This window comes from Gambusia affinis, linkage group LG11 (genome assembly GCF_019740435.1).
Source record: "Gambusia affinis linkage group LG11, SWU_Gaff_1.0, whole genome shotgun sequence".
In the NCBI taxonomy this organism is placed as follows: domain Eukaryota; kingdom Metazoa; phylum Chordata; class Actinopteri; order Cyprinodontiformes; family Poeciliidae; genus Gambusia; species Gambusia affinis.
In genome coordinates this window covers 5,128,429-5,143,217 of record NC_057878.1, presented here as the reverse complement: position 1 = coordinate 5,143,217, position 14,789 = coordinate 5,128,429, and the positions used below count along the sequence as shown (strand labels likewise).

Below are 14,789 nucleotides of genomic sequence, written 5' to 3'. Positions count from 1 at the left end.
GTTTTTTAAATTGAAAAATGTTTAAAGTTGACAGGAAATTTGAAAATATCACTTGATAATTACGTGTGATTGGAAAATTAATATCTGACCACCAACTATAAAGTCTTAAAACGCAAACATTTAAAAAAAACATGAATAAATAAGCAATGCTTAGCCTGGTGGGGGCTCAAGTAAAGCCTGGTGGCCCGCCAGGCTTATAATACACTGGGATAAACCCTGCCTTAATAACTTAAATATGACTTAATAATGTCCTGTGCGTGTCTCCATACACACATTAATCAACTGATTGATCCCAAATTTATTATTCTTTTACTTTAAATAATAGATTATAGATGGAATAAATACAAAGAGACCTCTGCATCAGGCCCTTTCATGTGGACGTCTTTGTTTTGCTGATGTTTGGTGAGTCGTAATGACAAGAGGCAAGACGTCTCTTTTCAGTGTAGAGGATTGTGGGTGTGTGAACTACATTCAAGCTGGTGAGAAACTGCAGCTTTAAAGATGAGCTTCAATGAGCTTTGGTAGAGCTTCCTATGGGAGTTTTTTTTTTAAGACGTTTCGAACAACAACGGGAAGTGTTGCGGTTGTGTAGTTACAGATTGTGGGTTGAAGAACAGGCCGGTTGTGGATGCATAAACGATTTAAATAAGTACACTGCGACTGTGTTGTGGCGACGGGCTGACACAACCCACATTGAGTTTTTAGGTTAAATGGTGTAAGTTGGAGAACGGGCAATTAACTGAGAAGTTTTTGTTTTGTGTTTTTTTTTTTTTTTTTTTTTTTTTTTAAGCAATGGAGAAAAAAAACCCGGCATGGATTTCATCTTGGAAAGTGGTCAGTCGGAAAGCCCCGGTGATTGGCCGAGGAGGGCAAGAACGAGAGAGGACAGTAAGGAGCATTTCTCCCAGAGGAGCGGAGTCTCGGATCTTAAGGAAACAGAGGAGAGAAAAGCGAGAGCACAAGCAGGGAGGAAGGGAAGGGGCTGAGCGAGAGGACAGGGAGCGAAGAGGCTGTCAGAGCGAGCGAGAGGAGGGGGGGTGTCATAGACTGGAAAAGTCAGGGAAAACACAGGAGGGTGAGAAAGAAGGACCCGCTTTCACTGCGTGAGGACAGGCTTGAGCAAATAAAGAGCCAAGGAAGAAAGGAAGACGACATGGAGCAGATCAGGAGGGGAGGCTGAGAAAACCCGACTCTTATTGTGAGAAATAGATTGACGGGGTTAATGAGAGGAAGAACAAGCATCAAGAGGATTCTCCCACAAACCAGACCTAACCACTGAGACGGAGCCGGCTGACAGGAGCCGCTCCTTTCACTGTACTCCTCTTTCTCCTCCTATATTCTTCTTCTCCTCCTCCTCCTTTTGTTGCTGTTGTCGGCCTTAACCGGCGGCGGACCACTGGGGCGCCACTACATCGCCATGTTCGAGGCCACGCAGAACGTCACGCTGAAGCCCACGGAGTCCTGGAGGGAGGCGCTGCTGGACACCCGCGTCATGGACCTCTTCTTCTCTGTGAGTATCCCCACAGTCCTGATCGGGCTTTTAATGTATCGGTTTGGGTCATCACTTACTTGTTGCACCTAGAAGCTCTGATGGTACGATTCCTGCCTCCTGCCTCCTGCCTCCGCTTCCTAATGTCTTGACATAAGTCAAAACTATCTTGAAAGTAACTATTTAGCAGGATTTAAGTGCCTGTTTTAAGTCAATGATTCATTAATATTGATCTAGAAGTGTCAGTTATGCTGGCAGATTTTTTTCATTTTAACATTAGGAAGAATGTGTTGCTGTGGGGTAAATAATCTAGACCTTTTTATCAAGATTAAGGCTTTACTGATTCCTACATCTTCCTGAAATGTTACTCGATTTTTTTTTTTTGCAGTCCACCTTTACTGTTCTCCGTTTCTATTGAGTGCGATCTCAGGAGGTTATTTTTGATTTTAAAGGTTTATTTTTAAACGTTAAACATGACATTGAACATTATATACCAGTAGGGACGTCCGGTGATCAACAACCGGACGTCCCTACTGGCTGAAAAGACGAAGAAGACGACAGGAAGTGGTCGGAGGACGACGGCGCTGCATGTTTTTATTTTTATTTATGACTCACAATGGGAACAAACCTATCCACGTTGCGTTTAATTTTTAATGGTGAGTTTTTTGACTCCAGTGGAATGTGGACAGAGTTTTGTGCACGTTTATACTGGAAACGTAGCTGCTGACGCTCTGGATGCATCTAGATGTATTCAGTCGCAGCTCAGGATCGTCTAGAGGAACATTTCACGACTTGTAGTGAGGAATCAGACGACAGCGACGTCTCCGGTTGCGAGTGCGATCAGCGACGGCGTACAGAAAGCTCGATCGTCCCCGCCGTCCGCCTGCCAATAAAAATGTTTGTCATTTTTCTGTCGGTTCTTTGCGCTGCTGGAATCTGCAGGACGAGTTTTGTGTTGATTTCAGTTTCCAGGCCTCCGGTTTCAGCTCTCGCTGTGGTATTTCTAGTAGCTCAACTGTTTGTTGTTGTAAGGCCGCCGCCGCGCCATCAGCTGCCTGTGTGTGTGCGTGTGTGTGAGTTGTACCTTCATCATCATTGTGTTGGGGTGCATATTTTACGTCTGCCGGTTTGTGTGTGTGTGTGTGTGTGTGTGTGTGTGTTGTGTTTAATGGCGTCCTTTGCTGTCTCAGCTGCTGTGTCTCCTCAGCTGTGTGTGTGGTGGTGAGGGGGTGTGTGTGACCCGGGTAAGTGTGTGTTGAGGGGGTCCTTAGACGCACGTGCCATCAGGGTCGAAGTCCATGGCCGACCAGTGGCAGGATTACAACCCGGCCCCAGGATTAGGGGCCCCTGTTAACAACCCCAGTAACCTTACCATAACACACTGGTCCCGTCTCTCTCCCTCAGTGGGTGGACGTCTGTCAGCCTCCTCTGCTCCTCCGCTGTCTTGTTGCTAGCTAAGGAGAAACGCTATGCAGCTCTCCAGTGTCCCCATCGCTATTTATTATGCTCACTAAGGTTCACTTATCGCTACCTCTGTTTCCCCCGATGGAGCAGCTAGGAAAATCAAAATCTCGAAAGTGTTTTGCGTTTCAGCTGCTACCAAGCGACTCGTCGTCTTTGCCGCCCAATGCCAGGTCCTAGCGGCAACCTGAGGGAAATTGGTGTCAAACCTTTGTGCGACTAAAAGATGTTGTTTCTGCCGCTCTCATTTTAAAGACGGATGTTTTCGGAGGTCATCAAAGATCAAAGATGCCCTCTGACCCCCCAACGTTTTTCAACACATAAGCAAATTTGGTGTCAATCAGCTGTTAGAGGGATAATCCAGTGCAATTTAATTGATAGATTTTTGTTAATGACAGGTTGAACTCTGGTGACCTCTGGAAACTTTCTTTTTTCTTTTTTTTTTAAATTATAAAATTACATAAACATTTTTACTGCACAAACGTAGCACAATTGAGTGAGGCCATAATTCATTTGATTTTGTAAATGTGGACCGGCTGGTTGACCTTTGATTAAAAATTGAAGATATTTATCAATATTTTCAAAATGATTGCAGCGCAAACAAAAAAATGTTGCTGCACAATCCGTCGACACCGAGTTTTGTTTAATTTGTATGGATTGTGCTCGGGGATCAGGCTACTGACTAAAACTTACCCATGTGAAGGATCATGGCCTTTTTTTCTTTTCATTGACGGTAGCAGCTTGAGAGCACAGTCTATTTTATCCTCAGTCATTTCACAATCCCTGTACGTTTGAAGGCAGCTTTCCTGTTTGAATGCCTTTCATCGTTTTAGTGTCACCTATTAGTGTCTAGATTTATGAATGCTCTTTGCGACGCTGTAAAGTTTTTACATGCAGTGCGACCATTATATTATGACTCCTGACATGAATCAGCAGCACTTCTAAACCCTCTGCTAACAGTACGGGAATAAGGGCGAAATGGGGTGTTTTATTACCACATTAGCACTTTAGTGATTATAAAACATAACTGTGGTCATCAGAAACGGCGTACTCCGATCCAAGGGACGTGCAACTGAGTAGGATGTTTAATGTACATGGTGTACATTTGACAAAAGGCTATTTACAGTACATGAAAAATGAAAGCAGTGCAGAAAAGCAGATGCTCAGTACCATCGGGAATGTTATTTAAAACGAATAAAACTGAAAATACTAACAGGGATGTAAATACTCGTTGATTTTCTTGGAAGCAGGGATGTGCAAAACTTTTTTCCCTGGCAAATTGAAACTACAAAATGTGGGGGGCGCTAGTGAGCCAAGATGGAGTAAAGACGGATATTTTCAGAGCTCCTGCAGGCTTATCAACATTTTCGCTTTAAAAACCACAATTGCTCACTAACTGCGACCTAAATCGGATTAATAGAGGTGTTGGACTGTAAAGAATTCCGTTCCAGTAGACTTTACTTGATAAATGGCGGATAAACTTCGCAAATTCAAGTACGACGGTAACACGGCAAAGCTAATGGCTAATTCCAGATCCACGAGGCAGCGTACTCCAGAAGAGGACCCACAACCCAAGAGCCCTGGTATGTGTGAAGAGTTGAGAGCCGATATCCTAACCTCTATACGAGGGGAAATCTCCAAAATTATAAGGGAGGAAATGAGGAGTGCGCTGTCTGAAGAGTTTGCCACCCTCAGAGCTGATATCAACGCAGTGAGGGCTGAAATAGCCAGCAATGCCACCGCCACCCGTGCAGAAATCACCTCAGTAAAAACAGACATTGAAGATATGAAAGGTGGATTGTCTACATGGTCTGATGAGGTAAACACTCTGCAGACTACCGTTACTGAACTTCAGAGCGAGCTGGTTAAGATACGGGACAAGTGCGAGGACATGGAGGGGAGGATGAGACGCGGAAACATCCGTATAGTTGGCGTTGAGGAACAGCCGAACTCCGCCAGCCCTGCAGAGGTTTCTAAAATTATTAGAGAAGTGCTCCAGATGGACCGGGATGTAAAAGTCGATCGCTCACACCGAACAGCCGCTCTGACGAAACCGGGAGACGGAGAGAGACCTCGTGTGATCATAGCCAAGCTGCATTATGATGGAGACGCCGCTGACATCTTGAGAAGAGCCAGGGAAAAAGCCCCGCTGACCTACAAGGGTAAAAGAATTGCAATCTTCCCGGATTACACCACCAGTGTGGCCAAGGCACGCGCAGCCTTCTCCGATGCACGGAAAGCTTTACGGGGACGGAGCGATGTGCGCTTCGGATTACTTTATCCAGCACGACTCAAAATCACATACAAAGAGGACAGTAAGGAGTTTCGGGATCCCGTGAAGGCCATGGACTACATACGGAAAACCATCCCCACTGCAATAACTGGAACTGAAACGTAAGCGAAGCCGCAGATGCTAATATGACACAATTCGGACCAGCAGATCCCAACTCTGAAATATTGTCTTTAGTGCTTAAATGCCAACTGTAATTGCGTTCAATGTCACTTATCTAAACTGATACGTTTGAAAGGTGCACACTTCTAACCTTGTTAAATTACTAAGTTATAAGTAAGTTGCATTAATATTACTAGTAGATTCTATGCTGTGGTTAAAGTACTTCTCCTGCAGGAGCCTGAACTTCCACACTCTTAATTTCTCTTTTTGTTGTTGTTGTTGCACACATCCAATTCTCTTTCGGTTGTGTTTGTTGCCGCTTTCTATAGTGGCTAGGGACTTAAACCCACTACCTTGCATTATGTTATCTATGTTCATTTTTTATTGTGTTTCCTGCGTTTTGATCCTTCTGTTCCCCGAGGATCTTACTTCAACTAAAAAAACAGAGCATTTGAATATTAGTTTTGACAATATTGCACAGCAAAGTCTTATTATTTTATTGTATCGTCTTGGTGTTCGTCGTTCATGTTACTCAAATGTTTGGTTCCACCCGTCAAACGGCCGTCTCTGCCTCCAGCACAATACTATCACATATACATTTTTAAATTAAATCAGTTATGAGTACATTAACTGTAACAAGTTATAACGTGAAGGGTTTGCATAGTCCAATGAAAAGAAAAAAAGTATTGCTGCAACTCAGACAATCAAAATGTCAAGTAGCATTGCTGCAAGAAACACATCTATCAGATGTGGAACATACAAAATTAAGTAAGTCATGGGCTGATAAAGTTTACTATTCGTCACATTGCTCTGGCAGGAAAAGGGGTGTGGCTATATTAATACATAGGCAAATAAATTTTACTGAAACGTTAGTACATAAGGACAAGGAGGGCAGATTTATTTTGGTAAATGGGATAATTGATGGAACAGCGGTATCCTTTATAAATGTATATGCCCCTAATGAAGATGTTCCAGGGTTTATTAAGTCAGTTTTCAATATGATTGCAGAGTACAGCTCCGGTCTGTTGATTATGGGGGGGGATTTTAATTGTGTAATGTCAAACCTAGATAGGCAACCGGCCTCTCAGACCCCCATATCTAAGATGGGTAAAATGCTTAAAAATATGTCTGTGGAAACTGGATTAGTGGACGTATGGCGATCCAAATACCCAAAAGACAGAAATTTTACATTTTACTCAAACCGACATGCATCTTACTCACGAATAGATTACTTTTTTACTTCCAAGGCTGAGCTACACAGAATTGAGGATATCACAATATTGCCCATCACAATCTCTGACCACGCACCTGTTACTCTCCAGTGGAATATAGGATTGACCCCATCATTTAAGCAATGGAGACTTAATACCTCCCTTCTTAATGACAAGGAATTCATTGATTTTGTTAAATCTGACCTCAAAAATTATTTGGACATAAACAACACCCCTGACACATCTCCTATCATGCTGTGGGACTGTGCAAAGGCCTATTTAAGAGGTAGTATCATCTCCTACACCACAGCAAAAAAAAGACAAAAAGCAGCCAAACAGAAATATTTAGAAGATAAAATTCGAGATCTGGATCTTCAACATAAAAAGACTAGAGCATCCAAAATTCTGAATGATTTGAATACATCACGTAGAGAGCTCCAAGATTTATTATCAGAAAAGATAGAAGGTAACCTTCGTTTTGCTAAGCAGCAGTATTATGAAAATGGAAATAGAGCGAGCAGACTTCTGGCCTTCCGACTTAAAAAACAACAGTCCTCAAATGTTGTTCAAAAGCTGAAATCGGGCAATAAATCCATCTTAAAACCAAAGGATATTGCTGAAACATTTGCTGAATTTTACAAGGTTTTATACCGAGACACTGACACTTGCAGTGATGAGAATAAAATAGGTGACTACTTACAAAATATACAAATTTCAGAATTATCTGATACTGTAGCTAAACAATTAGATAAGCCAATTCAAGTAGAAGAAATTAAAAATGTTATCTTATCCCTTAAAAATAATAAGAGTCCTGGCCCCGATGGTTTCATAAATGAATTCTATAAATGTTTCATAGACATCGTTACTCCACTTTTATTGGAAGCATACCGCTTTTCTTTAGAAACTAAAACAATGGCGCCATCCTGGTCTGATGCCACAATTGTTGTATTACATAAAGAAGGTAAAGATCCCACTGACTGCGGGTCATATCGGCCATTATCCATGCTGAATGGGGACGTACGCATTCTAACTGGTATTCTGGCAAGACGATTAAATGTCATAATAAATCAAATCATACATCCAGATCAAACCGGATTTATTGTCGGGAGGCACTATGGAAATAATCTGCGTCGTTTATTAAATATTATGTCTCACCAAAAAGAAAATAAAGCTATGACAGCTGTAATATCTTTAGATGCCCAAAAAGCTTTTGACCGTGTGTCGTGGAAATACCTTATTCAAACATTAAAGAGGTTTAAATTTGGGCCCAAATTCATAGATTGGATACATACATTATATTCATCCCCACAAGCGGCTGTAAGAGTTAATGGTTTCAGGTCGGCAAGTTTTAAGTTGGAACGCGGATGCAGACAAGGGTGTCCTTTGTCACCTCTTTTGTTTGCAATTAGCATCGAGCCATTAGCCCAGCTTATCAGGGACAATGATGAAATTAAAGGGATTCTGATTGGCACAGAGGAACATAAAATATCTCTTTATGCAGATGATGTACTTCTGTATCTGTCTGATCCTACATCATCAATACCACGTCTGAGGGAAATGATTTCTGTTTATGGCCATTTTTCTGGCTATAAAATAAATGTTGATAAGACAGAGGCAATGGATGTCAATAGCAATATTCCATTGGGGGTTAAACAACAGAGCGGTTTTAGGTGGCCAAGGGAAGGCATTAAATACCTAGGCATCAATATTCCCCTCTCATTAAATGATTTGTATCACGTCAATTACACGAAAACACTGGATATAATTAAAAAAGACCTGGAGCGATGGTCAGCATTGCCTTTGTCCCTCCTCGGTCGCGTTGAAACCATTCGCATGAATCTGTTACCCAGATTATTGTATTTGTTCCAAATGTTACCAGTTGGCATACCTAAGTCCACATTCGTTGAATTGGATAAAATTATATCAAAATTCATATGGCAAAGCAAGCGCCCCCGCATAAAATATAAAACACTACAAAGAAGTAAGACGGAAGGGGGTCTCAAGCTTCCGGTTTTAAAATACTATTTCTGGGCAGCTCAGTTAAAGCCTTTAATTTCATGGATCCAACAGGATTCTCAAACAAGATGGCTTAGCATTGAGCAAGCAAAATGCTCAGTACCATTAAAGGTATTGCCATTTTTAGATATCCCAGTAAAGGAACTGCCATTGTGGACTAAAACCACACTTGACATTTGGAACAAAGTGCGAATTTCTTTCAAGCTGCCGAGAGGTTTATCAGTATTAACAAGCATTGGACATATTAAATCTTTCACACCCAATCTCTTGGACAAAAATTTTTCTAAATGGGCTGAACAGGGGCTTACATTTCTTCATCAGTTGATTGACAGAAACAATCTTATGTCGTTTGAAGAGTTATGTAGGAATTTTCATCTCCAAAAAAGTGATTTCTTTAGATACTTACAGCTGCGCTCTTTTTTGTTCGCACACAAGGACTGGGAAAAAGTGCTAAATCCAACACCATTAGAAAACCTTCTAATCCATTACCAGAAAGGGGGAGGAGATAAAAAATTTATAGCAAAGTTATATAGTGTATTTCTGTCAATGAACCTTAACGAAACCACTTGGACAAAACAAAGATGGGAGGCAGAGACGGCCAAAATAATCTCTGACGAGGCATGGGAGGGAGTCTGGATTGAGGCTCATAGAGTTACAAACTCAAATACGTGGCGGGAATATAAATGGAAAATTATTAGCAGATATTTCAGGACCCCAGATGTGGTTGCCAAGATGGATCCTAAAGTACCAAGCTTGTGTTGGAGAAATTGTGGCTCAGCTGTCCCCAATCATACACACATCTTTTGGTCATGCCCCAAACTTCAAAACTTTTGGGATGAGGTGTACAGAACTATAAACCATATTTTCCCAGGAGTTGTACCAAAGGATGTTGCAGTTGCGGTACTTGGTATTATACCAGATGGTTTGCAAGGACGGGCCAAAGCATATCTGTTAAATGTCCTTTTTACAGCTGCCCTGAAATGCATCACAATGAGGTGGATGCAGCTGGAGCCTCCTTCCTATGACTTATGGGTCCAAAAAGTAAGGGAATTGTATAGAATGGAAAAGATAACCTACTCATTAAGACTTCAAAAAAACACTTTTAGCCTGCGCTGGGGGCCAGCAGAAGCAATGTTGATGTAAATAAACCCAACAAGTTTGTCTCTTGGCATATGATGTCTAGCTATCCCTCCCAAACTGTATCCTTATTTTGGGGTTGTATGACGATGAACCTACATTTGTGACTAAGATGTTTATTTATGGAAAACTTTATATTGTCAACATTTGTGTCATGTACCTTTAATGCATGGTTGTATTATTGCTCTGCAAAAATAATAAAATTCTAAGTTCTAAAAAAAAAAAAAGAAACTACAAAATGTATTCAATTACAAGTGCTTTTTTTTTTTTAACCTGCGCAACATTTTCTTTTCAATGAAACTTGTACGTAATTAAAGATGAAAAGTATAAAAAGGGATTCAGACTGTTGTCTTACTAGAACAAAAATCTGTAGCCCGTAAAAATTTGGAAATTCTGTTGTTTTGTTTTGGGGTTTTTTTTACTAAATTGTTAGCATTGCTGACTTGTACTCGGGGGGCCCCAGGGGCCACACTCTGGACAGCCCTCTTATAGAGTCAAACAGCTGCTGGGAGGAAGGACCTCCTGCGACGCTCCTTGGTGCACCTGGGATGCAGCAATCTGTCAGCGAAGGAACCAAACCTGATCTGACCTAAACACGGCGACTCTGCACTGGACGGACATTCTTTAAATCTAGCAGCACTGTTGTAAACATCCAGCGTATTTTCTAGGTCGCTATGGCAACAGTGTTGTCAGCAGCAAAGAATCAAAAAGTGGGTATGTAATACATTTGAAATTTGCTTTTATTTCCAGGGTTAAGCATGAGGGGAAGGCGGTTTTTTTTGGCCAATCTGTGCGTTTCGTGACGGGAGCAGCAGTAAATCCTGAAGTCGGTAAACTAATACCGGGGTGAGATCATTATCGATTGTATTATCCAGACCCTGGATATTCTGTTTTTATTCTGTCTGCGTCGTCAGACAGAATAAAACAAAAATAAATTCTGGAAATGTGTTTAAGCAACAGTGCAGTCTGTCCAGCTGAAGAGACGCTCACGGCCTCATAATTATCATTCTGTCTCCTAAGAAAACGAGCCGAGGTTCAGACGAGAATATGAATAGGGCTAATTGTGGAACAAAAAAAAACACAACAATGAATCAAATCAAAAGGAAATGAGAGGAAGCCGAAGAGAAACGATGGAGGGGAGGAGGAAAGAGGGAATTGTGGATGTGATTGTGAGCGGCAGAGCGTTTACAGGATAAACAGTATGTTGGAGATTGGAAACTAAGCAGACGTTTATTTTTCCTTCAGAATAAATGCTGGCTGCTTTTCAGTACGGACCGGCGGCACCACAACAAAAAAGAAAAGAAAGAGACAGAGGGTGGGGGAAGAGACCACGAAAGATATTCACACTAAATCTTATAATCGATGCTTCGATGAAATGTTTTCATTTCTCAGTGGGAGAGCAGCAGTTTTATAGAGGGAAGAAAAATAGTGGATGCAACACAATCCATCAACAATAAAACAATAAACGAACCAGCACACTGCAGTTGTTAAAATAAAAAAAACAAAACGACTCTGGTTTTGCAGCATGATGTCATGTATTTAAATTATTCTTTAATTTCCCTGTTCAGTTTTGATTTCCAAAATTAAAAGTGTTTTATAAACGCAACACGAACATTGGTCAGAGCAACAAAATGTGGGCTGAAGTAAACAAAAACAAAGCAAACAAAACCCCCTTAAATATTTGGAGTCTTTCCTCCTATTCACTATCCCTTCAGGAAACACATTGTTTTGTTTTTCGGTTTGATAATGATCTCAGATTTGCCCATCACAGGCTGTACCATATAAAACATTATGTCGGATTAATTTGGGCAGCAAGGAGAATGAAAAGTGCTGCTCTTTATAGGCTTGGCATGCACTTGTCCCCACAAAGGGAGAAAACTGAGGCTGGGGTTGTACGTGTTTACTCAAACAAACCCAATCAGCCGGGAGAAGAGGCTGCAGCAGAGCCCTGCAGGCACACGGTAACACGATCTGAGAGGGAGGCGGATGGTGGGAAAGACAATAAGTTGGAAGCGCGGTGTTGATTTAAAAAAAAAAAAAAGGGACAGAAAGACGAGCCTCTTAGCCCCCCGGTGGTAACAGACACCAGGCTTTGTCTGCTATAAATATCGTTGGCACCGCCTCTCTTTCGCTCTCGCTTCCTTTTTATCCTCCTTTTCATCTACTTTACTGCATATTATCTTTTTCTCTCCAATTTTTTCACTCCATTTCCTCAGCGGGGCAATCGTTATTTTACCGTTATTTATGCTGGAGAGTTTAAGTACTTACACTCTCCAGATAATAGTCATTCTTACAAAATTTTTCTTAGTATTGCCAGTTTTTGAGTTTCGGTACTCAGTGTCTCATTTGAATTGGAGTCAATTCAGATGCCAATTTCCTACAGTAACATCGTTCTAACTTTAGATTCTTCCACACAATGCTAGAGTTTATGACCGTGTACCATCATTACTGAAACAAAGGCGGTTTGGCGTAGACCTCAGCTGAGTTTGTTCTTCAACAAAGGGCTTTTAATTTTCTAGATGAGAACCTTGAAGCCCCTTTGAGTCATAATTGTTAGTTTCTCCTGCATTTCTTGACCTTAAATTGATGTAAGATCAACTAATCAAATCAGTTGTCAACATTACTGCTGTGTAATTTAAATGTCTCTTACTGTTTTAATTAGGTATGCAAACAATTAATCGACTTACGATTGTTGATTATCTCTTAATGACTTATTAGATTAAAATTAGTTCCAATCAATTAACTAATAACGTCCACTTAGACCTTATTTTAATGTTGTAGTTTGGCTGCCATCCAGAAGAGGGCCCTGACGGTCTTCCTTAAGCGGAACCAGTCGATACAGAAATAAAGATGGCGGGGCCATACGAGAATTGGAACAGAGTCCGGTGTGGGATGCAAAATGCACTTTATGAGGTTTTGTTTAGAAAGAAAGACGAACAAGCTCATGAAGTGTCGCATTAACGAGCTTGTTGAGATCAATCAACTCTAGATTAACTCATTAGTTGATGCCTTGCATCCCTAGTTTGAATCTAAAGAATTACATTATTATGTTTTTGTTTTGCCGCAATGCAATAATTCGAAGCATGTAAAATGCACAAGCAACTTTGATTTAATTTGTTTTCTCCAAAGCTACAAAAACTCTTAAGATTATTTGTAGGCCTGCCACAATAACAAATGTTTCTGGATGATGAATTGTCCCAGTAATTATTGCAATCAGCTATAAAATTGAGACCACTGTCAAGTCATATATTGATAGGATAATAATCCAGGTTTGCTCTCTCAGAGACCAGTAAACTGTGACAGGTGTGACACTCAAATATGTTTTGGACTTTATTCAGGAGGCATTTCACTTCCTGAATAAGGCCACTGACCTTAAACTGACCCGTCACCCTTCAGCCAGGATACAAAAACTTTAACCTCACCAAAAAGACTAAGAGGGAAATAAAAAGTCATACTCTGTATTTTAGATTTTATGCATCAACGTTGTTTTAGTCGGCTGTGGTTCTTTATAAAATGTACACAGTGTATTCATCAGAGGCTCTGGGTTTTGTAAAACTCTGAATTTTAGTTTATTTTTGAAAAGCAATGCGGGTGTAGAGTTTCCTTTAATATTTAGCTGTGGCCACTTCTTCCCTTACTGAAAACAGAAGAGTAAAGTTGACCTTTCACCCCTCATTTTTTTGAGTTTAGTAAATATTAGTAGAATATGGAAAAGTTTTTTCCACACATTTGTGATGGAAACACACCTTAAAACTGCTGTACTGCGTGGAGACGCACCGATCCATTCAGTTTCACTTCCGATCCCGATATCTGAGGATTAGTATCGGCAGATATTGATCCGACACAGAAAAACATTGCTGAGTTGACTTAAGACATTTATTTAAAAAAACAACAACAAAAAAAACAACCCACAGACATAAATGTACAGAATTACAAATTTATTTGAAAGCTCTGCACCAGTACGCCACACATAAATAGCTCCATAAGTTTGGTCAAACACTTAAAAGCTTTAATTTGTCCAATTAGGAGGATAACAACCAATGTAAAATAAATGATAAAGACACTGAAACACTGCCTTGGTCAAACATGGAACAAACTTTCTTTTACATGGTTCAGAAATTGTGATTAGGAATTTTAAATATCATGTAAAATAAATAATAAAGCATGACATCAGTCAGGATTTAAAATACAGAATTAGACTGAGTAGATCTGCCCTTATGGATCGGCCACATTGTCAGCGATACACAATCTAGATTATTATTATTATACTTTCAATATCAGGATCGACGCAGATAATAATTTTGGATCGGTGCAGAAACCAAACCGAATTGAAGGACTCGTGTGTAGAACCCTTTTTATTTGTGTTCATATCGATGTATTCCTAATTCTTCCTTCCGTCCCGCCTCGCGCAGGCAGAAATACCCGCGCAGCATTCGGCGTGTCTAACTATAGGCAAACTCAAGGCGACTGACATTACTGGCGTGATATGGCTCGTTCGCTGGAGCAGCTGCTTTTCCAGAGCTGGCGCTGTTCAATCTGTTGGCCCTGTGCTTGCTCTCTCACTCCTCCCTCTCGCTTTCTTTCTCACTTACTCACCAGTTTACCCCCACGTCCTCGTCTCTTCCTCCTCCTCCTCCTCTCCTCCCGTAGAGCTCTTCCAGAGGATGACTTCACGCTCTGGAAGAGAGCGGCAGCACTGGAGGCTACGGCGTGGCGGCTAGAGCACGCTAGCATCCGAGCGGCGTGGCTCGCTACCAAGCGGGCGACAGGGCGGCACAGCTGGAGATCAGAAAGCGGAGAGAGGGGGAGGAAGAGTGTCGGAACGAAGCAGGAAAGAATCCGGAGGGGATTGAGTGAGAAGAGGAGGAGAAGGGGTGGAAAAAAAAAAGAAAAAAAAAAAAGACGGGGAGGCTGAAAGTTTGAGTGCTCCAGTGATGGTTTTATGTGCGAGGCACCGGCTGAAGATGCAGGCACTCTGGATTTATTAGGATGACGGTTCAGGACGTGGAGGAAGAAGCAGGGGGGGAAAAAGGAAGGAAAGAACTGGCTGATTCGCTGGAGCTCCGCACATCTGCACGGGGCC

General features: G+C 41.4%; 1 protein-coding gene across 1 annotated transcript in view; it reads left to right on the top strand.

Annotated features, from left to right (window-relative positions):
* LOC122839861 (exportin-4) overlaps nucleotides 1-14,789 on the top strand; it is a 58,656-nt gene that overhangs the window by 18,199 nt on the left and 25,668 nt on the right. The window contains exon 7 of the mRNA XM_044131861.1: nucleotides 1,398-1,510. Coding sequence (XP_043987796.1) covers nucleotides 1,398-1,510 — 113 coding nt within the window. The remainder of the gene's footprint in view (nucleotides 1-1,397; nucleotides 1,511-14,789) is intronic.